The sequence below is a fragment of the Leucoraja erinacea genome, chromosome 16 (assembly GCF_028641065.1).
Source record: "Leucoraja erinacea ecotype New England chromosome 16, Leri_hhj_1, whole genome shotgun sequence".
Classification (NCBI taxonomy): Eukaryota; Metazoa; Chordata; class Chondrichthyes; order Rajiformes; family Rajidae; genus Leucoraja; species Leucoraja erinaceus.
This window is the reverse complement of record NC_073392.1, coordinates 18513255-18538061: the sequence shown is the minus strand read 5'-3', so window position 1 is coordinate 18538061 and position 24807 is coordinate 18513255. Positions and strand designations below refer to the sequence as shown.

Genomic DNA, 24807 nt, shown 5'->3' with positions numbered 1-24807 from the left:
TCACAGAGAAAACGACCAAACTTCCAGATACTTTTAAAGGTGAAATTGACAGATTTGTGATTGGTAAGTATGTTGGGTTATGGGGCAAAGGCAGAAAAATCAGGTTAAGAGGCAAGATATATCAGCTATGATTGAATGGCGGAGTAGACTTGATGGGCTGAATAGCCTTATTCTGCTCCTCAAGCCTATGAATACTACCAGAAGAAATGTCTTAGTCATAAACCGCCTAATCCTTATTGTGAAGCAATGAGATATGATTCAAGACAACTTAGCCAAGCTTCAAGTCTGTCAAGTCCCACAGAATTTTAAGTTTCAATGATATATCCTCCAAGGAATCCTGCCCTGTCTAATTTCTTCATGTGGGAAATCCATCCTTACGACATCTAGCAAATAGAGTTGGCGTGCCACGGTGGTAGAGTTGTTGACTCGCGTGCCAGAGACCCAGGTTCCTCCCTGAATATGAGTGCTGTCTATATGGAGTATGTTAGTTCTCTCTGTGACCACATGTGTTTCATCCCACACTCCAAAGACAGGTTTGTAGGTTAATTAGCTTTGGCAAGTTGTAAAATTGTCCCTAGCATGGAGGATAGTGTTAGTGTATGGAGTGATTGCTTGTCGGCGCAGACTCGGTGGGCCGAAGGGGCCTGTTTCCGCCCTGTATCACCAAAATCGAAAGAGTCATATAGCGCCGAAACAGGCCTTATTTAAATGTTTCCTTTTTTACCTTAAACCTATGCCCTTGAGTTCTTGATCTCCTACCCTGGGAAAAAGACTGCTCATTCATGATTTTGTACATTTCCTATAATTAGATCACCCACACTCTTAAGCTCCAAGGAATGAAGTCCTACCCTGTCCATCCTCATGCTGCAGCTTACCTTTAAGTTCTGCAACATCCATTAAAATATTGTCTGCACTATTTCCAGCTTAATGACATCCTCCTTATGACAGGGTGTCCTAAACTGAACACATTACTCCAAGTGTGGCCTCACCGATATCTTGTACAACTATAACACAATGTCCTTACTTCTATGTTCAAGAAGGAACTACAGATGCTGGAAAATCGAAACGTGCTGGAGAAACTAAGCGGGTGCGGCAGCATCTATGGAGCGAAGGAAATAATCAACGTTTTGGGCTTCGGCTGAAGAAGGGTTTCGGCCTGAAACGTTGCCTATTTCCTTCATAAATGCGGCAGCTCCATAGATGCTGCCGCACCCGCTGAGTTTCTGCAGCACTTTTGTCTACCGTCCTTACTTCTATACTCAATTCCCTGACTGATGAAGGAATCTTTCATGCATTTCCTTTTTGGCAAGTTCATCCTTCTGTGCTTAATTGCCAGGAAGTGGCTGACCGAAGGAACCTCCGATGTATTGGAGTAGATTTTTGACAACTTTGCTATGCATCTGTCTGATAGCTGCCCTTGGTTGTAGGGACACTGTCTGAAGAAGAATTAGAAATGAGATGTGCAGTAAGAAAAAATATATTTTTTTAAAGAATGGAATTAATAGAAACTACAGATCGACAAGTAATTCTGAGAGTTTTTATGAATTTTTAAATACCTTTTGATGGAAATCTGTGTTGTATTTTTTCAGGGCCAGAGAATTGAATTGCAATAATTGCATCATGCACTTTCAAAATAATCTCTTCTGAATGCTGCAGCAAAACCTTTTGTATTCTGGGATTTTTAATAGAGAGTTGATCAGGCAAATACTGTTTGAACTTCAGTCCTGGTTCAAGTAGTATGTAAAATAATTAATTTTTGTGGTGGTAGCTTTTAAAGTAATGCCTAATGTTCAGAAGTAGTTCAAATATGCTCTTGTTTTGTATTGCTGTGGAAGAAATTGAAGTTACATTTTATTTTAAGTTTGAGGCTATTGTTTGTGCTTGTCACAGTTTTGAGAACCCAGTGCACATCGCAACATTTAATCATCTGATCCAAGGTCAGATACTTCTTCTGATTGGCATTGTGGCTCGCATCTAAACTAGGATAATTTCTGTCCTTGCATTTTGCCTTCACTTAACCTTATTTGGTAAGGCTTCTGCAGTTAAAGCTGCAGTAAGCTTTTCAGTGAAGCAGCCCGAGTGATTCTCCCACTGTCTAGGTTGCACTGTATTCAACTAAGTGAAGGAGATCATAGAAATTAGGTTTTAAGTTATTGCCCGATTATGAGTATTGGGTTTTAAGGTCTAGAACCTTATGGCTGTCCCTGATCTTTCAGTAAACAAGTTAATGTATAGAGAATTAGTGTGCAGTTTGAAGTAGTCTTTCCTTTGTTTAAAGTGGGTGGGGTGGGTGGAGGGGAGGGGGGGAGAAGAGACACTGCTGGTTATTTTTAGCTGTGGTTATTGATAATCGTAAAGTAGCATGAGAAGCTTTGACATGCGTGGAAAGGAAATGATAAGCAATGGTCGGTGGGTCCCTTGCACACTGCCAAGATAAACTGGATTGGAAAATGAAGAGCATGGAAGAGAAATCAAATATTTTGTCTTGAAAGTTGGCACCAAATATCTAGAAATAGTGGTTGAGCAGTGGACTTCAGGTGAGAAACTCAAAGAAAGTAACATTGCTATTAATAGTAGGTAAATTAATAGGGACATGGTGAAAAAGCCCAATGACTTGCTGATCTTCACCCCTATTTAGTTCCTCTTCCATGGTCTTTATTCTCCAACCCAGTTTATCTGGTGGTTTTGCAGGACTTATGTGGAGATGGTGTATGCAGGCTGTTAATGTCTTAAAATCCCATAAATATTCAAATTGTTCTGACAGATTGGAAGGTAGAAATTATAGCCCCACTATATATGCAAAGAGCAGAGCACTACTGACTAGCTGCTGACAGAAATGCTCAGGAGAATTGTGGAATTCATTAAGTGCAACATAAAACTCAAAATAAAAATAAAATTAAATGAGCTGGTCAACATATAGATTTATGAAAGGAACATCATATTCAATAATGCTATTTGAATTATGAGCTTTTAATTAGCAGAATGGGTCAAGTTGTGGTGTGATGTATTTTGACTTTAAGCTGCTGTGCGATACTAAATTAAATTGGGGGTATGATATTGGAAGTAATGTTATGGCATGGATTGAAGGTGCATTTATGAGCAGAAAACAAAGTAGGAATAATGGGGTTCTGTTTGGTTTGGCGGACTCTTAACCAGTCAGTAGCTGAAGCCCCAACACTGACAATAAATATCATTGGTTTTGAATGGTTGGATCATGCAGTATATTCAATGTATTGCAAATTCTAAGCTTGGTGACAGTGTAGGTGGTGAGGAAGATACCAAGCTGTTTTGGAGGATATAGGCAAGTTAAGTAAATGTGCCAGTACCTGACAGATGGAATACATTGCGAAAAGATAGGAGAACCATTTTGGAAGGAGAAATAGAAAAACAGTCCTGATGTACTGTCTTAACCCGAAATGTTGACTATCCTTTTGCCTCCACTGGTACTGCTTGACCTTATTTGTTTCCCCAGCCATTAGGCTTACAGCATCTGTAGTATTTTGTGAATCCCACAGAATCTTCAGTGCCTGTGGAATGAGGGGAATGGCAGGGTCCATTCAAGATGGTGTTTCTGGCAGTGCAGCATTACAGTATTGTGCTGAAGAGTCAGTGTCATCTGTGTGCTTCAGTCTGTGGAACAAGACTTGTGCCCTCGACATCCACCCATAGGAAGCAATGTGATCCAGAGCATTGAGAATGGTACTCATTCCACTGCTGTCTCATTCCCTCTACTTACCATATATCTGAATTTGATTTTTGCCGATGGAATATGACGTACTAAAATCAGAACTCCATTGATTGTAAAGTGGTTGGTTTGGACATGGATCACTTTGGGAGTCACTGCAATTTTACAGCTATTTTGTTCCCCTTTGTGGGCTTCCTAGGTTGCTGCGTAAGGGAGGCTGCAGATGGAATAGGTTTCAGATTTGAACCAGTTTGCTGTGTGTTTAAACAATTTCTGCAACTAAATTGTATTTTCTACCCGATTTGCTTGGATAAAATCCAATGTATTCCATTCTCTTGAGGGATTGGTATCTTTTCTGCCATAATATGAAAATATCCAGCTGAAGGAGAAATTTTGAGAGGCTTGTTGGATAAAGTTCGACAGTAAAGGGCCTGCCCCACTTTCACGACCTCTGTTGAGTTTGGCCTTGACTCGCACTAGCAGCATGGTCGTCACGAGGTCCTAGGTGGTCGTAGGTAGGTCGTGATGCTAGTCGTAAGTACTCGTGGCATCAAGTAGGTCGGGGTGTTTTTCGAGCCTGATGAAAAATGTCCACGAGTAAAAAATTAGGTCGTGAAAGTGGGACAGGCCCTTTACAATACTTGGTTTCTTATTGGGTACACACAAGATTCCGGGTGGGTGCTGATGAATCTAGTGCATAGCATAATACTTTGGAACAAAACAATAGATTTTTCCAAATTAGTTGCCTGTGTTTTAATGATTCATTCTCTTACTAAATCATCTGCTTTTAATAATCCCATTATCTTTCTCTCCCCCATCCCCTCATTGTTTCCACAGACTGCCTCTTTAAGTTATGTCCCATGAACCGATACTCTGCTCAGAAACAGTTCTGGAAAGCAGCTAAGCCCGGAGGCAACACCACGACGGACGCAGTGCTGCTGAATAAACTGCACGTAAGTAGAATCCAGAAACTGTGCAGCTGACTGATGTTCTCTCTCCAGTGAGTAAGCCTGGAGTTAGTGGCTGGAGGCATATTTTTGCTTTATCAGGTAAGGCTTGAAGAGATTTCTCCCCAAAGAGTAGAAGAATGTAAGTTAATTGGGCAGCAGCTTGTAGAACTGTTGTCTCATCACTCCCCTGCCCAGGTTCAATCCTGATCTCTGGTGCTGTCTATGCGGTGTATGCATGATTTCCCCATGACCTTTTGTGTCTCCTCCAGAGGTTACATATCGCAGAAATGTGCAGATTGGTAGATTAATTAACCACTATAAAGTATCCCCACTGTGTAGGTGAGTGGTACAACCTGGGGGAGTTGATGGGAATGCGGAAAAAACAAAATATAGATAGGGTAAACTGATGTTTGCTGGTTGGGTGGGTCCAAGGACCTGTTTAGCTGCTGTATGACTCTGAAGCTATGACTAATGTTCAGTTCAGTTCAGTTTATTGTCACGTGTACCAAAAGGATAGCAAAAGGATTTGAGTATAGGAGCAGGGAGGTTCTACTGCAGAAAGACAATACCTGATTACAATGCCTGAGATATTTACAGTGTGTCTAGTAGATACATGATGAGGGAATTGTGTTTATTGCACGGTAAAGGCAGCAAAGTCCGATCAAGGATAGCCGAGGGTCACCAAAGAGGTAGATTGTAGTTCAGTAGATCATCCACCTGTCCAAAGTAATACGCACCTGTCCAAAGCCTTGAGTTGAGAGGTATGGTTTATTTGAAGGACATAATGTGCCATAGCGTTTGGAATAGACAGGCAAATGTTTCCTACTGTCCCGCCCAATGTTTATCCTTCACCCTTACTGCAAGAGGGCGAACTGTTCTTTAACACAATATGACTTGTGGAAGCCTCCTGTGGACAGACTGGATGTTATATTTCCTACTATGAATGGGACTATACGTCTGAAGTACTACATATTAAATAAAGCACTTTCAATAATGAACTGTAAGATCTTAACTCCTTGACATTATCTTCCTGAAAACTCCATCTGGGATTTACTTGGAATATGTGTTTCTCCTAAACTCAAAATGAAATCCCATTGGGAAAATTGTCAATTTAATGATTGTAGTTGTTATTATCGTTATTAGTATAATACTTTCATTGCTCCCAATTGAGTCTCTACCCAAAATAATTGCAGAATATTGTGTTGTTTTGAAAGGGAAATTTCCTTTGCAATGGATATGTCAGTCATGGAGTCATACAGCACAGAAGCAGGCCCTTCATTCCAACTTGTCGATGCTGACCACTTTGTCCCATCAAAGATAGTCCCATTTGCCAGCGATTGGCCAAAATCCCTCTAAGCCTTTCTTATCCATGTACTGGTCCAAATGTCATTTAATTGTTGTTACTATGTCTGCCTAAGCTACTGTTTTTTGGCAGTTTGTTCCATTCACCTTTTCTAGGTGAAAAGGTTGCCCCTCAGATTCCTATTACATCTCTCCCCTCTCATTTTCAACCTATGTGAATAGACAAAAGGTGCAGGAGTAGGCCATTCGGCCCTTCGAGCCAGCACCGCCATTCAATATGATCTTGGCTGATCATCCCCAATCAGTACCCCGTTCCTGCCTTCTCCCCAAATGCCCTGTCTCCACTATCTTTAAGAGCCCTATCTAGCTCTCTCTTGAAAGTATCTAGAGAACTGGCCTCCACCTCCCTCTGAGGCAGAGAATTCCACAGACTCGCAATTCTCTGTGTGAAAAAGTGTTTCCTCATCTCTGTTCTAAATGGCTTACCCCATATTCTTCAACTGTGGCCCCTGGTTCTGGACTCCCCCAACATCAGGAACATGTTTCCTGCCTCTAGCATGTCCAAACCCTTAATAATCTTATATGTTTCAATAAGATATCCTCTCATCCTTTTAAATTCCAGAGTGTACAAGCCCAGCCCGCTCCATTCTCTCAGCATATGACAGTCCTGCCATCCCGGGAATTAACCTTGTGAACCTACGCTGCACTCCAAGAATGTCCTTCCTCAAATTTGGAGACCAAAACTGTACACAATACTCCAGGTGTAGTCTATGTAGGTCCCTGTACAACTGCAGATGGACCTCTTTGCTCCCATACTCAACTCCTCTTGTTATGAAGGCCAACATGCCATTAGCTTTCTTCAATGCCTGCTGTACCTGCATGCTTACTTTCATTGACTGAAGAACTAGGACCCCCAGATCCCATTGCCTCACAGTTGTAGAGACCCAAAATGTTGGAGTAACTCAGCGGCGACAGGCAGCATCTCTGAATAGAAGGAATGGGTGATGTTTCCGGTCGAGACCCTTCTTCAGACTGAAGTCAGGGGAGAGGGAAATACATAGATAAGGAAGTGTAAGGTGTGAAAATGGACCAAAGGGGATGAGTTTTAAGGAAAATGTAGAATAGATCATTGTTCGCTGGGAGAAGGCAACCACAAAGCAAACATAAGATGTCGACAGAGACAGTCAGACTGGTTGGAGAAGTTGGAAGGGGTTGGGATGGAGAGAGAGGAAAAGCAAGGATTACTTGAAGTTAGATAAGTCAATGTTCATACTGCTGAAGATCATTTCTGGTAGTTGATAAATTTTGTGACTATAGAACTGTTTTGATGTGTTTTAATTGGGTGGTTACATTACATTTCAGTGTGTTTTCAGATCCATTTAAATAATTTCTCTGAACTCTCGAGTGCTGGGCAGAACAGCAGTGTTGTAATCTTAGAGGATATCCCATCGTCGCCAGAAAATATTAAAAAATTGTAGCTCTGCAATCATTTTAAGACTAATTATTTTGGTTGGCTGAAAGGTTGACACGTTTCATCATTTCAGCTTAACTATTGATCTGCATAAATCCAAATGTATAAAATCTCTCTGCAGAGTAATCCTTTGCATCCATATTAGATGCTAGGAATCTTTGCCAGTCCATTGATGTTTCCCCAACTCACCCCACCACTCCGCACTGCCCCACACCGCACCACACCACCCCACACCGCACCACACCACACACCGCACCGCACCGCACCGCACCACACCGCACCACACCGCACCACACATACTGCCATGTTCATTTCTGTTTAAGCAGCCTATCTATATTCAGACAAAGGGCCCTGACCCAAAACGTCATCTATCCATGGTCTCCAGAAATGCTGCCTGACCCACTGAGTTACTTTGCCACTTTATATCCACACTATGCAGTGTAGTATTATCAGCAAACTTCACTGTGTCTTGTGACAATAAACTAAACTAAACTAAACTACGTCATTAAGGGATCTTGCTTAGAAAGATGCACCAGCTGGACAATGGAATTGGGGTATGTGGTCTGATTCAACAATTTAAACAATGTACAGAACTATAAGGGAATTGCTGCTGCTGACCTTTTATCCAAATGTGATGTGTACAATGTTCACCTTGACATTTCTTCTTAACTTTTACCGGCTGCACACAGTAAGCGTTCCAATGATGGTAATCCTGACATCCCTTTTGGTAGTAGTCAAAGCAAGCATTCTGGGCCTAATTCTCCATCCCAGGTTTTTTTTTTTTTTTGGGGGGGGGGGGGGGGGGGGGTGATGGGGGGGTGATGGGGGGAGAGAGAGATGGCTAAACTGCTGCATGACTTGCTCATTACTGCAAGGAGTGAATTGTCAGAATTTAGGGCAAGATCTACATATGTATTCCACTGGGTCTATCAAGGATTGAATGCTGAGTACAGTACGCACTGGAAAGTAGCTACATTTGCTCCTGGCAGGTTCTTTCAAGCAAGTGTTTTTTTTTAGATTTTCAAAATTAATTCAAAAAATGCTGTCTCACTTCAAAACCTATTGGGAGCTGAATTCTGGCTTTTATCCAATCTTGCTAATTTCATGAGCAAAGCTTATTACATAAATCCGTCTGAAGACTTTGATCTTCACGAGAGTGCAACATGAAGCGACAGTCTAATTTAGCTGAAAAATACTTTGATGTTGTTTGTGGGAGCTTGCTGTGTACAAATTGGTTGTTGTGTTTTTCCACATTAGTGAATCTGTCACAAAATATTTCACATCCTGTTAATCACGTTGGCACTGCCTGGTGCAACCAATTGGTATTCTTTCATGCTATCAGTTCAGCTTAGTTTAGATACAATGGAATAACGTTTAGTGCAAGGTAAAGCCACCAAGTCCGATCGTAGTCCGAGGGTCATCAAAGAGGTAGATAGTAGTTCAGGCCTACTCTCTGGTTGTGATAGGATGATTCAGTTGCTTGATAACAGCTGGGAAGACACTTCTATACTTTTTGCCTGATGGGAGAGGGGAGAAGAGGGAGTGGCCAGGGTGCGACATCCTTGATTATGTTGCTGGCCTTGCCAAGGCAGCGTGAGGTATAAATAAAGTCAATAGAAGGGAGGTTGGTTTGTATAATAGTCTGGGCTGCGTCCACAATTCGCTGCAATTTCTCACAGTCTTGGATGGAGCTGTTCCCAAACCAAGCTGTGATGCATCCTGATAAAATGCTTTCTGTGGTGCATTGGTAAAGGTTGGTGAGAGTTGTAGGGGACATGCCAAACATAGTTATATTAAGATCTTAAGGCTAAAAGAATTAAGGGCTATGGGGAAAGATCAGGAACGGGTACTGATTTTCACCACTAACTTCCATCCGACACTCAAATTGACCTGGACCATTTCCGATATCTCCCTACCATTTCTAGACCTCATTACCTCCATCGCAGGTAACAGACTACTGACCAACATCTACTACAAATCCACTGACTGCCATGGATATCTGGACTACACTTCTGCCCACCCTGCTTCCTGTAAGGACTCTATCCCCTACTCCCAATTCCTCCTTCTACGCCGCATCTGCACACAGGATGAGGTGTTCCAAACCAGGGCATCAGAAATGTCCTCATCCTTTACGGTACGGGGGTTCCGCTCCATGACTACAGACGAGGCTCTCACCAGGGTCTCTGCTATATCCTGTAGCTCCGCTCTCACTCCACATCCCCCTACTCGTAACGAGGACAGAGTCCCCCTTATCGTCACCTTCCATCCTACCAGCTGTCACATACCACAGAAAATCCTCTGACATTATCGCCACCTCCAACGGGATCCCACCACTGGCTACATCTTCCCATCTTCTCCCCTTTCGTCTTTCCGCAGACACCGTTCCCTCCGTAACTCCCTGTTCTCCGTAATTCGTCCCTTCCCACCCAAACCACCCCCCTCGGTACTTTCCCTTGCAACCGCACCAAATGCTACACTTCACTTTATATCCCCCCTCGACTCCATCCAAGGGCCCAAGCAGTCTTTCCAGGTGAGGCAGAGGTTTACCTGCACCTCCTCCAACCTCATCTATTGCATCCACTGTTCTAGGTGTACATCGGTGAGACCAAGCGTAGGCTTGGCGATCGCTTTGCCCAACACCTCCGCTCAATTCGCATTAACCAACCTGATCTCCCGGTGACTCAGCACTTCAACTCCCCCTCTCATTCAGAATCCGACCTTTCTGTCCTGGACCTCCTCCATGGCTAGAGAGAGTCTCACCACAAATTGGAGGAGCAGCACCTCATATTTTGCTTGGGTAGTTTACACCCCAGCGGTATGAACATTGACTTCTCCAAGTTCAAGTAGTCCTTGCTTTCACCCTCCTTCCCCTCCCCTTCCCAGCTCACCCACAGCCCACTGTCTCTGCGTCTTCCTTTCTTCTTCCCGCTCCCACTCCCACATCATTATGAAGAAGGGTCTCGGCCCAAAACGTCACTTAGTCCTTCGCTCCTTAGATGCTGTCTCACCCGTTGAGTTTCTCCAGCATTATTGTCTACCTTTGATTTTTCCAGCACCTGCAGTTCTTTCTTAAACATACTGATTTTAGATGATCAGCTATGATCCTATTGAATGGCCGTGCTGGCTCGAAGGGCCGAGTGGCCTACTCCTGCACCTATTTTTCTACGTTTCTACATTCTAAGCCTTCTAAGGAAGCAGAGGCTTCCTTATCTTTCAAAGATGTGAACAATGTCAAGAACTTCAAGTTAGGCCTGTATATAGAAAGAAATGGATTAAGGTAATGAGTGAAAATGTATTTGTATTGGGACTTCTGGTTACAAGGCGAGTAGATAGCTGCTTAATCTCGAGCTCCCGATAGCAAGTTTAAAACTAGCCTCCCTTAATTCACTAATTGCCACATAATTCACAGTTTTCTGTATTGGAAAGAGTGGGGGAGTGACAACTAGAAGTCAAAAGAAATGTGACGGATGAGAAAGAAAGAATTCACTGGAGATGGACGAAGCGCAAAGCTCAAATGATGACTCGGCAGAAACCGTGCGCTCAATGCTCAACAATATCAGGAAGGAAATACTTGACTTCAGGGCTATATATAAAGTGGACTTACATAAATTTAAAGAAGCTCAAAGAAGACATGAAAGCCGAACTCAAAGATCTGAAACAAGAAATTTATCATAAACTTTCTGCTAACTCCAAACAAATCCACGCCCACGAAACTAGACTAAACAAGGCAGAGGCACGAATCGAAGAGGCTGAGACAATTAGCATGGCTATGAAAAATGTGCTGTTTAAATCAATGGAAAAACAGAAAGTCACGCACGAAAAACTGACTGATTTGGAAGGACGGTCTAGACGAAATAACATTCGCATCTACGGCGTACCTGAAGAGAAAGAAGGCCAATCCATGTCTGAATTTGTGGAGTAACTTTTGAAAACTGAACTCGCAATAACAATGGACACCGACGTACGGATTTAGGGCGCGCACAGAGCTATGGCTCGCAAACCAGAACGTTACGCACCACCTAGGTCCATAGTGGTAAATTTCCTGGAGTTTAATATCAAAGAAATGGTATTGAAAAAGGCCTGGGGAAAGAAGATAATGATTAATGGGCGACGTCTATCATTTGACCACGACTATGCAACGGAGGTTGTCCAGAAGCACAAGGCATATAAGGGAATAAAGAGGGCCCTGATGGAGAGAGGTGTCAGCTTCCAGACCCCGCTGGACAAGATGCGCATTCACTGGGACTCAGGAACATGCACATACCATAGTGCACAAGACGCAGCGCAGGAGCTGAGGAGGAGAGGCTACTCCATGGAGACACCAGATTACAGCGCTGAGGAGCTGGTGGACCCAGAGATGGAGCGTCTTCTCCAGGCTTTGACATGGCAGAGAGTTGGAAAGAGGAGCAGCGAAGGATGGGAGTGAGACAGCAAGAGAGTGACTACAGGAGTCTGAGCAGACCCCATCCAACTAGCTTTTATTGTGTCACGACTTCTTTTGGACTAGAAAATAAGTTCTATTGGATGACGTTGGACGATACTAGCATGCGTGAAATGGAGTGTTTCACCTCTAGTGAGGGGCCCTCTGGGAGGAGGTTTTCCCCTATACCTGTCAACGGGGACTCAGGGTGGCAAGGAATCATCCTTACTTGGAAGTCAACTGTTTTCTCTTATTTTTAATTTTCTTTACTTGATACATGTTGTCCAGATGTTCAGACCTGCACTGTTCCAAGTTATCTGGAGATTTATGAATGCAATACAGGATCAGATAAATTAAATGTCACGTAATACTATTAAATTGGTGTCACTCAATGTAAGTGGGATGAATAATCCAGTTAAAAGGAGCAAGGTCCTGGCTAAACTGAAAAAAGAAAAGGCTCAGGTACTGTTTTTACAAGAAACCCGCCTGCCTCAACAAGAACATGCGAAATTAAAACGCTTTGGCTTTAAAAATGCATTTTATAGTTCCTATAAAACTAGTCAAAAGAGGGTAGTGGCTATCCTTATTACAAATGCAGTCCAATTTGAATGCCATAAAGAAGTCAGGGACAAAGAGGGAAGGTATGTATTAGTTAAAGGAAAGTTGGTAAACAAAGTCGTGGCACTGATCAATGTACATGCCCCGTACTATGTTTGACATTATTGCTTTAGAGACTGAAGGTATTTTGATATGTGGAGGGGACTTCAATGTGGTTATGAATCATAATTTGGATACAACAAGCCTAAAAAAAAATAAGATGCAACTGACCAAGTTTATTAACACATCAGTGCAGGAAATGGGCCTAATTGATGTTTGGAGAGAACTTCACCCTTTAGAAAGGGACCACACACACTATTCAGTACCTCACTCAATCTACTCCAGGATAGACTACTTTTTAATGAATACGGGTGAAAGTCACAGGATCACAGAGTGTAAAATCGAGGTTGCAGATGTATCTGATCACAGTGCGATCAGCTTGACAGTACACCTGAAAAGTAGAAAAAGAAATACTGTTTGGAGGCTCAATGTGGGTATTTTAAATAATAAGGCAAATATGGAACAAATAAGGAAAGAGATAAAAAGGTACATAGAAGAGAATGATAAAGGGGATGTGGATCCTGTAATACTGTGGGATGCTATGAAGGCAGTTATACGAGGAAAGCTGATCGCTCTGACATCATCACAAAAAAAGACCCGGCTAGCTACGTATGAACATAAAGTAGAAAAATTGAAAGAATTGGAGAAAAAACATAAAAACATACAGGATCAGTTGGTGCTAAAACTGATTAAGGAAATAAGGGGGGAGATAGATGAGATCCTCAGGGGAGATATGGAAAAAAGTGCAAGATTTGTAAAGCAGACCTATTATGAAGCGGGTCCAAAAGCAACTAGACTCCTGGCCAGACGCCTGCATAAACAACAGGCCTCTAATACAATTCATAAAATAAGAGATCATAAAACCAATCAATTATCACCTGAGCCAGATGAGATAGAAATAATATTTAAAGAATACTATAAGAAACTTCATTCTAAACCACCATCAGCTGACGAAAGGACAATGAGAAGTTTTCTTAACTAACTCGACCTGCCATCAATTGGTGAGACACAAAATAATACCATTACGTCACAATTTACGGTTAAGGAGCTGGAAGCTGCAATCAGTAGACTCAAGGCTAGTAAATCACCAGGCAGCGATGGGTTTCCACCAGAATGGTACAAGGCCTGTAAGAAAGAGCTAACACCTCTGCTCCTGTCTTGCTTTAACTGGACCCTTAAAGATGGCAGGGCTCCCCCATCATGGAAGGAAGCAATTATTACCATTTTATCTAAGGAAGGCAAAGACAAAGCAATGTAAAATTTTCAGGCCAATCTCAATTTTAAATGTAGACTATTTGCCTCAATCATTTGCAAAAGACTCGAGACTTTTGTACCAGATCTGATTAATGAAGACCAAACTGGATTTATTAGGGGGCGTCAAACACAGGACAATATTAGAAGAACCTTCCACATTGTGGATAATGCTCAAAAGAAGGATACAAATATGGTCCTGGTCAGTTTAGATGCAGAAAAAGCCTTTGATAGTGTCAGTTGGGTATTTTTATATGAAGTACTGAGGAGATTTGGTCTCAATGAAGATGCAAATTGGTGTATTAAAACAATATATCAGGAGCCTACAGCTAGGATTAAGGTAAATGGAAACTTATCAAAAAGGATCCAGTTAGAGAGGAACACAAGACAAGGATGCTGTCTTTCTCCTACTCTCTTCGTTTTGTATATTGAACCCTTGACACAAGCAATAAGGCAGAGAAGACCTGCAGGGGGTCAAAATAGGGGGGAAACTTTTCGCTGATGATGTCATTATTTTTCTTGCACGACCAGATATGTCTCCCAAATGAATATATTTGAAACATATGGATACCACTCAGGATATAAACTGAATATAACAAAAACACAAATTCTTTCATTCAATTACTCTCCATCCCAGCGACGCACATAATCTGAAATGCAACGCACATAATCGATGCAGTATCTTGGTGTAACTATAACCAAACCACTTTTCAACATGTTTGAAACTAATTATAACAAAATTAAAGAAAACATCAAAAAGGATGTTGAGAGGTGGTCGACCCTTCCTCTAGACTTCAGTGCCAGAATACAAACGGTAAAAATGGATATCCTACCTAAGCTACTATAGTTATTCCAATCTCTCCCAATTAATGTTCCCCGAGACAAAATCATAACCTGGGATAAGATGACCTCTAGATTCATTTGAAATAGCAAGAAACCAAGAATAAAACTGACAACACTTCAACTGCCGAAAAGCAAGGGTGGAATGGCTTTACCGAATCTGAGGAAATACTTTTATGCAGCTCAACTTAGACCTCAGGCTTGTTGGTGTAGACCTGATTATGAATCTCGATGGAAAGAAATGGAAAGGGAGATACAGGGTTACCAGATCCAGATTTTGGTGGGAGACAAATATCTGAGAGGGGCTTTGAGACATGCTGTGGATCCAATAGTAGCATTTACGTTTGAAATATGGAATGTTATAGTGGAAAAATACAAATTAAAAAGAGGGGTTCACGCATTGAAGTGGTTCGCATATCTCAAAGTTTAAGCCGGGGTGTATGATTCAAGATTCAAAGAATGGGCACAAAAAGGCATAACAGTAATGTATACAGTTTAAGAAAATGGCGAGTTTATGAGCTTCTAAGATTTAAAGTCAAAGTATGGTCTCGAAAACAAAGATTCTTTCAGATGCTTGCAATGAACAGACTACTTTACTAAAGAGATAAGGCCAGAACTAGATGAAACTTCAAATAATGTAATCAAGGTGATTGTGGGTGCATACAAACAGAAGGGGTCTCGGGTCATCTCTGCTTCCAAGCTCTGGTGGGAAGCAGGGGAGAATCAACGCTCTACATAAAAACAAAATGGGAAGCAAAATTAAAGATTCAAATAACTGAAGAAGAATGGTATCAAATGTGTGAGATACAATGTACATCCACAAGCTCACTAGTATGGAGAAAAATTTGTTGGAAGAATCAAACTCGCTTTTTTATAACACCCAAAATAAAAAGCAGACAACTTGCTGTCCAACAACACTGTTGGAGGCTGTGCGGGAGTACGGAGGCAGACCACTTGCATATTTTCTGGAACTGTAAAGATAAGGCCATACTGGGAAAATGTTAACGCAGTTGCTAAAAATATCTTGGGTTATAAAATCCCAAATACCTGCCCTGTCTGGGGCACATTAAAGATATTGTAAAGATAGAAGATACATATTTGATTAAAGTTTTGCTTGCAGCAAGTAAGAAGGCCATTACCAGGCAGTGGCTTAATGAAAAAAGTCCAAAACAGGAACAGTGGTTAGAAATTGTGCGAGACATCTTTAATTTGGAGAAACTGACATATTCCTTAAGAGTCAAGGAGAATTCATTTGAGAAGATCTGGGGAAAATGGTCCGCTTATTTGAGCCATGACACCAACTAGATAAATGCCGAGCTAGATATGGGAAGATTGTGTTATATAGAACTAGATGGTATGTTTGTGTGAATATTGAAATATCTCCAGATAACGAATCAATGTAACGTTTTTTTTTTAATTTGGTAAGTGAACCACACGGTCTTATTCCATTTATTTATTTATTTATTTACTTTGTTCCCCCTATCTATTTTTTTTTTTTTTTTTAATTGTTTTTCTTATTTTGTTTTATTTATGGTGAAGGTGCTGCACTGTTTTGTATATATCTCTGTGAAAAGTCAATAAAAATTTAAGTGGAAAAAAAAAAGAGAAAATGTATTTGTAATAATTAATAAATTGGGAACCGTTACCCCAGGGTTTTACATGTGTAACCTTTTGGAAACTTGAACAGAAGTAACTATTTGCAGAATAAAACACAGTATGTTTGTACTATACTAATACACTGTAATATTGCCATAGTTTTAAAGGATTCGATGGGGTAGAATTTGCTAAATCCAGAAACAATTTCTGAAGCAACACGTAGATGGTCATACTGGAGAATGGACTATACGCGATCTCTCAGTAAATAAGTCTGGGAAAGTGGCTGACGTGTCAGTGGGGGAGCACTTTGGGACTAGTGGTCATAAATAGTTTCAAGATATGGAAAATGATAAGACTGGTCCTCAAGTCAAACTCCTAATTTGGGAATAAACTAATTTTGGTGGCATTAAGCTGGAATGCAAAAAGTTGATTAGGATAGACTGTTAGCAGGTAAAGGAAATCTTGCAAGTGAAGGCATTTAAAGGTGAGATGGGATGAGCTCAGAGCCAGCACGTTGCCGTTAGAATAATGGGCAGGATTATACGGACTCTGATTGATGAGGGATATTGAAACTGCTCAGGAGAAAGAAGATTGCAGATAGGCAACGGGGTTCAAGTGAGTCCCTTGCATTACATGGCATTGCATTTAAGAAGGAAGGTAGGAGAGCAAAATGGGAACACAAGATTATCCCCGGCAGAGAAGTTGAAGGAATGGTTTTCTGTGTGTTAAATGCCAAAGGGTAACTCCAAAGAGAGTAAAGAATCTTCATATTTGGTGTGTCATCTATCTCTGAAGCCACAGAAAATGGGCAAAGTGTTAAATGAATACTTAACTTATTTACTGTGGAGAAGGGAATGGAAGCTAGTGAGTTCAGGGAAGCGAGCAGTGAAGTCCTGGAGCATATCAATGTTATGACGAAGATGTGTTGGTGGTTTTGAAAGGGAGCAAAGGTCCATAAATCCCCACAGTCTGATCAGGTGGAATGTGTGGAATGTTGCGCTAACCATGGGAGGACATTTTTGCTCTCCTGGCAGAGATTTTTATGTTTGTTTCTGATGGTTGAGGTATGTGAAGTCTTGTAGGATGAGCGTTGTGATGCCTTTACTTAGGAAGGGCTGCAAAGACAAGTCAGGGAACCACAATCCGATGAGCCTTGTATCACACTGGTGAAAAGGGATTCTGAGGTACGGGATTTATTTGCAGTCTGTTACAATTTAATCTGTTAATTTCTATTACAAACTTGCTACCTTAAATTACTCATTGGTTAACTTTGAGACTGGATTGTATACATTTCTATCTTGACAGGCAGTGACCTCTACTGGAGATGATTTGTGCTGTAAAGTAATGACTTGGAAACTCTAGTAGAATTTAAACAATTTATATGCTGAGTATATTTGTCCATTTTAGCTCAGCATTTCACAGCACAGTCGCAAGAGTAGTTTTTTATCGGTGGGATGTTTCATATTCTATCATAAGGTCATAAGTGATAGGTGCAGAATTAGCCATTCGGCCCATCAAGTCCATTCCGCCATTCAATCATGGCTGATCTATCTCTCCCTCCTAACCCCGTTCTGCCTTCTCCCCATAACCACTGATACCTGTACTAATCAAGAACCTATCTATGAAGATAAGCATCATAGAAGATCTGTGACGGCCTCTGTGCAACATGAGAGAAATTCAGTATCATAAGGCCCTGGGTAGATGCAAAATGGTGTTGGTGGTGGGAGGTGATGGGGAACCCCAACAAGTGTGAGTAATGTAAGAAGGAACTGCAAATGCTGGTTTAAATCAAAGATAGATACAAAAAGCAGGAGGAACTCAGCAGGACAGGCGGCATCTCTGGATAGAAGGAATGGGTGACGTTTCGGGTCTGAGGAAGGGTCTCGACCCAAAACATCACTAATTCCTTCTCTCCAGAGATGCTGCCTCTACCACTGAGTTACTCCAGCTTTATGTGTATATCTTAGGTGTGAGTAGTTGTGGACTCAACTTGTGTGCCCTTGAAAAACACCTTAAAGTGCTGTAATCGATTTGGGACATGGTACACGGATGTGGACAGGCGGCTGCTGGAGGGATCAGGAGACAAGTTTGCGGTAGTTACAGATCATGGCTGCAACAGCTGTACAGGTGTCAGAGGTTATGGGGAGATGGCAGGAGAATGGAGTAAGGAGGGAGAGATAGAAAAGCCATGTGCAATAAAACTGCAGATGCTAGTTTAAATTGAAGGTAGACACAAAATGCTGGAGTAACTCAGCGGGTGACACAGCATCTCTGGAGAGAAGGAATGGGCGATGTTTTGGGTCGAGACCCAGTCTGAAGAAGGGTCTCGACCCGAAACATCGCCCTTTCCTTCTCTCCAGAGATGCTGCCTCACCCAATGAGTTACTCCAGCATTTTGTGTCTACCATCGATAGATCAGCCATGATCGAATGGTGAATGGCGGAATAGGCCGATGGGCCGAATGCCCTAATTCTACTCCTGTGACTTAAGACCTTATGAATCCAAGCGCAGATAGAATGCTGATCACAATCCAATATCCACCAAGCTGGGAAGCAGCATTGTATTTGGCCAGATTCTTGAAGAAATGAAAATACAATGGCAACAACATTTCAAAAGGACATTAATTGTCACTTTGCAGGGTGTGGAGAAAATGCTGGACAATGAGAGACCTGCAACATTGTATCCTGGTATCCTTGCATCTTTGCATCTATTTATCTGTTTTCATTGATGGGCCGACTGGCCTATTTCTACTCCCATCTCTTATGATGTTGTGATGATGATGATGACAGAGATGCCCATGAGAGACCCTTGAACAGTCAGGTGAGCGAGAGTATCGGGCACAGCCTGCAGCAGCTGCACGGAGTGGCAGTGGAAGGATCCGATGGCCTTACACTAGGTCAGGCTAATCCCTATTTCATCGATCCCCAGCTGACAAAAGACTAGGCCTTAATGGAGAATATAAGAAATGCATAACTTCTTGGGTTAAGGCCGGACTTTTTAAATGCTTGCAAGTTGCAAGATGGTGCCAGAAGATGCCAATTCTCTGCGTGCTGTTCCAGAAGAGGTCCCCTTGAACTTGTGTACAGTATGATTTGACTGGGTAGCATGCAGGATAATCATTTCACTGTATCTAGGTGCACGTGACAATAAGGAAATTAAGCTAAACTAAACTAAACTGTCAAAGAAGAATGTGGATGTTCTGTTGATGTCTGTTGATGTCTTGGCTGTTATTCATCCAAAAACTGACATCCCTGAAGCTAATTGCTTGGTCACTATCTTATTGTACTATTTTTCCAAGAAAAAAGTATTAGCTATGTTTCCCTAAATCTAGCAGGAACTACACATTCAATATACATTTTGCAATGTCTAAAGGTGTGAAAATCACCTTACAAATACATCTTTATCCTATACTGGTTGGTTAATAGGTTCGGACAGTCTAAGTTGCAAATTGTTTGAATGTTCGGTGTATATGTAAAGGAAGAACTTAATGGCTCATTGTTTCCCAGATCAAGTCAGTTTAAAAGCACTTTCCTTTTAAACACATTTTATTTTGGATATTTACATTGCTGGCAAGGCCAGCATTCATTGCAAATGCTTAATCATCCTGATGTGGCGGTGAGTTGCTGCCTTGAACTACAGCAGCACTTTAGCTGTTAAGGGCCTGTTCTGCCGAGTTTGCCCTCGACTCATACTCGCAGCACGGTCGACATGAGGTCGTAGGAGGTCTTCGTAACTCTCCTTCATGCTCGAGAGTGGTTTCCGCGTAGTCGAGGCCTCAGCTGGGTCGCGGCGTATTTTTCATTATGTTAAAAAATGCTCGCAAGTAAAAAAAGGTCGCCATGGAAAAAATCGATACTTTTTTTACTCATAGGTTTAGTCGTAGTAGGTCGTCATGTTATTCGTAGGTAATCGAGGGTAGTTGAAGGTAGTCGAAGGTAGTCGTAGATAGTCTTCATCATAGTCGAAGGGAGGTGGAAGGAGATCGAAGGATGTCGTCTTCACTCTCCACTATTCGGTGTCCAATTTTCCCAAAGTTAGTCGTAGCTAGTCAAAGCTGGTCTTCAACATAGTCAAAGGAGGTCTTCTACATAGTCGAAGGAGGTCTTCAACATGTCATTTTTTCAAACTCTCTTAAACTCTTCTAAACTCGCCAATTAGGTCGCCCAAGTGGGACAGCCCCTTTACTGATACAACTGGGTTTCAGGGGACATTTAAAAGTGAACAGTGCTGCTTAGGGAAGGCTGAGCCAAATATTCTACACTAAAGGCTGTGACTGAACTAGATGGCATTGTAAACTAAACCAGTAGATTTGTGGTCCTCTATATATAGAAGAAGAATCCATCTATTTAGTGAAGTGTATTTTTAAGTTGTTATCTTGGACATATTGTAAAAGTTGAAGCTTTAATTTGATGTCTTCTCTGCAATGTTCTTTTTGGCTTTTAATCTTGATTGTTGCAGTTTAGCCAAAACTCTTTTGGCATTGGTGCCTTGATGCCTTTGATAATTGGGTTGTGTGTTCCTCATTCACCAGCTGATTTGTTCACGTTCCAGATGTGATAAAGCAATTTTTTAAAGTGTGTGGAAATGTCCATTGAAATTCCATACAGGCGCCTGGGTGTCCTGACTCCGGTAATATTGAGCACGGTGTTTCATAACTCTTTCTGATCGTCTGCCTGATTCGCAATAAAACAACTTTCTCCTATTTGCCCAAGTAAATCTGAATCTGACCATTTCTGCAAAATGCAGAGTTAGAAACATAGAAACATAGAAAATAGGTGCAGGAGTAGGCCATTCGGCCCTTCGAGCCTGCACCGCCATTCAATATGATCGTGGCTGATCATCCAACTCAGTATCCTGTACCTGCCCTCTCTCCATACCCCCTGATCCCTTTAGCCACAAGGGCCACATCTAACTCCCTCTTAAATATAGCCAATGAACTGGCCTCAACTACCTTCTGCGGGAGAGAATTCCAGAGATTCACCACTCTCTGTGTGAAAAATGTTTTCCTCATCTCGGTCCTAAAAGATTTCCCCTTTATCCTTAACTGTGACCCCTTGTTCTGGACTTCCCCAACATCGGGAACAATCTTCCTGCATCTAGCCTGTCCAACCCCTTAAGAATTTTGTAAGTTTCTATAAGATCCCCCCTCAATCTTCTAAATCTTTAAAAGTTGTCAACGATAAAGTAAATGATGAAGTAAAGCATTCATCGCAATCTCGGGGAGATGTCCAAGGTTACTTTTGTAAAGATAGCCACAGTGTGCTGTGGGTAGTGCAGCACATAAATTATATGCAGAATGTTTCTGTAAATAGCAGCTTGATGATCGATACAATTTCAGTGATAGAAACTTAGAAACATAGAATATTAGGTTACCCATTCGGACAGCAATCTGATCATGGTGGATCATCTTTCAGTATCACATACCTGCCTTCTCAAGAGAATCAAGAGTGTTTTTATACAAAGTCACATCTCCCAGATAAAGCCAATGAAATGGCCTCAACTACCCTCTGCAGCAGAGAATTCCAGAGATATCTAAATATATATGCATTGTACCCTGGCAATGTGGTGGGATATCTTCTCTACACATTTTTGTCAAGAAATCAAGAGTGTTTTATTGTCATGTGCCCAGACAAAGCAATGACCTACTTGCACACACACACACACAAATATTGTGCACACATAGTACACAAGACAAAAATTCACACACACACACACACACACACACACACACACACACACACACACACACACACACACACACACACACACACACACACACACACACACACACACACACACACACACACACACACACACACATACTAATAGTGCATAAAGACAAAACCAATGCCCCCATGTCTATGTAGTTCTGATTGCCATTTGGGGAACAAGCACAACTTGTGTCTTGTTTGCTAATTGCCACCTTCAGCAGTTTATCAGTTCCTCTGTCGTGAGGCTGAACAAGCCCCATGTAGATTTTAGAGAGGTTCTCAAAACCAATGGAATACATGGTTCTAGGGAAACAGTAGCTTATATGTCCAAGAGTACTCTCTTACCTTTGAGTATGTTGGAGAACGTTCAAGCCATGGTGTGCTTGGGCTAATCTAAAGGTTTGAGGCAGCCACTGATCTGATGTTTGTGCCTCTCTCCACAGCATGCTTCAGATCTGGAAAAGAAGCAGAATGATTCGGAGAATCGGAAGTTGCTTGGAACAATCATTCAATATGGCAATGTTATTCAGGCAAGTGCAGGACATGTTGATGATGTCCCGACTAACACCCTGCAATACTGTGCTTCCAATATGCTGCCCCTCTGGTCGCACAGCCATGTGGCTCCACGTATCCTGGAGTTGTCACAGTCACTGTGATCCCACAAAGTGAGGTGCTTTGCAAACAGCAACTAGGTCACAGATGGTGGAATCTGAAGCTCCATTTTCAAGCTCTCATAGAAATATAGAAAATAGGTGCAGGAGTAGGTCATTCGGCCCTTCGAGCCAGCACTGCCATTTAATGTGATCATGGCTGATCATTCTCAATCAATTTCCCATTCCTGCCATCTCCCTATAGCCCTTGAACACACTAGCCCTAAGAGCTCTATCTAACTCTCTTTTGAATGCATCCAGTGAATCGACCTCCACTGCCTTCTGAAGCAGAGAATTCCACAAATTGACAACTCTCGGGGTGAAAAAAGGTTAACCTCATCTCAGTATTAAATGACCTACCCCTTATTCTTAAACTGTGCCCCCTGGTTCTGGACTACCCCAATATCGGGAACATGTTTCGTGCATCTAGCTTGTCCAAACCCTTAATAATTTTATGTTTCTATAAGATACCCTCTCATCCTTCTAAATTCCAGTGAATAGAAGCCCATTCTTTCATCATATGACAGTCCCGCCATCCCGGGAATTAACCTCGTGAGCCTACACTGCATTCCCTCAATGTACTTCCTCAAATTAAGAGACCAAAACTGCACACAATACTCCAGGTGTGGTCTCTGTAGAACTGCAGAAGCCCTGTACAACTGTTGTACAGCTGAAGCCCTGTACAACTGCAGAAGGACCTCTTTCCCCCTATACTCAAATCCTTTCGTTATGAAGGTCAACATGCCATTAGCTTTCTTCATTGCCTGCTGTGCCATGTGATCATCTCCGATATCATGTGCTGCTGATGGCCTTTCCTGTGTCGCTGACTGGAGAAGTTTAAAAATGATTGAAATTCAATTAGAAAATAAACTTCAACTATGCTCATTTAATCAATTTACACAACAGGTTTGTTTTGCTTTTAAAAGATTTACCTTTCTTAATAGATCATACCCCCTTGGCTGAGCATGATCAGAAAACGCTCATAGATTTTGATACATGGGCTTGGGCCAAATACATTTTTTAATTTGTGTGTTCTATAACCAGTTCTCTATGTTGTCATTCTTTGTCCTGTCCAGCACCTTGCATGATCTTCAATGGGAACGCAAGTGGTGTTTCCAAACTCATACTATTGTTGCTGTTGCAAATTGCCTCCCTTCACTTTTGTGACCTTGTGACTCTATAGCTGTTGCACCTGAAGAGCAACAAGTACCTGACGGTGAACAAGAGGCTGCCAGCTCTGTTGGAGAAGAATGCCATGAGGGTGACACTAGATGCTGCTGGCAATGAAGGCTCCTGGTTTTATATCCAGCCATTCTACAAGTTGCGGTCCATAGGTGATAGTGTAAGTAGAGGACTTTGGCTACATAGTGTGAAATGCAGAATAACACGAGCTTGTGTCACAATGGGTTAGGGTGCTTTTTAACAAAATGTGAGATTTTAACTTTTGCTCTTGACATGGCTTCAATTTGGTTTAATTTGTTCTCTTGAATATTGTCTGTTCGAGTTCTACAGAGAGATGCAGCACAGAAGCAGGTCCTCTGGCCAATCAGTCACCCATGTTTACGTTAATCCTCTCCTCATCACTTTAATCTCCCCACATTCCCGTTCAAATGTCCAGATTCCACCATTTCCCTCTGTACAAAGGTTGTCCACAGCAGCCTGCATGTCATTGAGATCTGGGAGGAAACTGGATCACCTAGATGAAACGTTCACAAATGCAGGGAGAACAAGCAGGCTTCACATAGACAAGCCTGGAGGTCAGATTGAAACTGGATCTCTGGCACTGAGAGAGCTGCTTTATGAACTGGCCCACCGTGCTGCTATGTTATTGTTGGAAACACTGGAGCATCCCATGAAAATATGATATGGAAGTTACAAACTATATTTAAATCAGACTTTCATTTATTGCTTTTTCCTATTCTGTCTCATTAAGATTTGGCAGATCAGTAAAGTTCTAGTTTTGATCCCTTGGGTTCCCGGTGTCTCTCTCTGGAGGCAGTAATAAATGCATTGACTTTCAGAGAAAGGATATCTCACTACTAATTGACATTAGTAGACCCTGTTGGACTACTGTGCTTTGGTGCAGAGGAGGATTGTGCATTCCTGCTGTCACCTCAAAGTCGCATTGAATTCCGAGAAGCCATTGAACATTCAGAATTGTATTCAAATATGGATTTGGCATCCATGGGCCAAACAAGGAAGAAACCTGGTACTGTTAAAGGCCGGCCCTTTTAAACCAGATTCCTCTGGCATATTCTAGAGAACCTTCAGTCC

General features: G+C 41.9%; 1 protein-coding gene across 8 annotated transcripts in view; it reads left to right on the top strand.

Moving 5' to 3' along the window:
• The window catches only part of itpr1b (inositol 1,4,5-trisphosphate receptor, type 1b), a 380201-nt gene that overhangs the window by 79291 nt on the left and 276103 nt on the right, over positions 1 to 24807 (top strand). For all 8 annotated transcript variants that reach the window (XM_055647745.1, XM_055647746.1, XM_055647740.1 and 5 more), the window contains exons 4-6: positions 4523 to 4638; positions 22327 to 22413; positions 23717 to 23875. In XM_055647745.1, coding sequence (XP_055503720.1) covers positions 4523 to 4638; positions 22327 to 22413; positions 23717 to 23875 — 362 coding nt within the window. The remainder of the gene's footprint in view (positions 1 to 4522; positions 4639 to 22326; positions 22414 to 23716; positions 23876 to 24807) is intronic.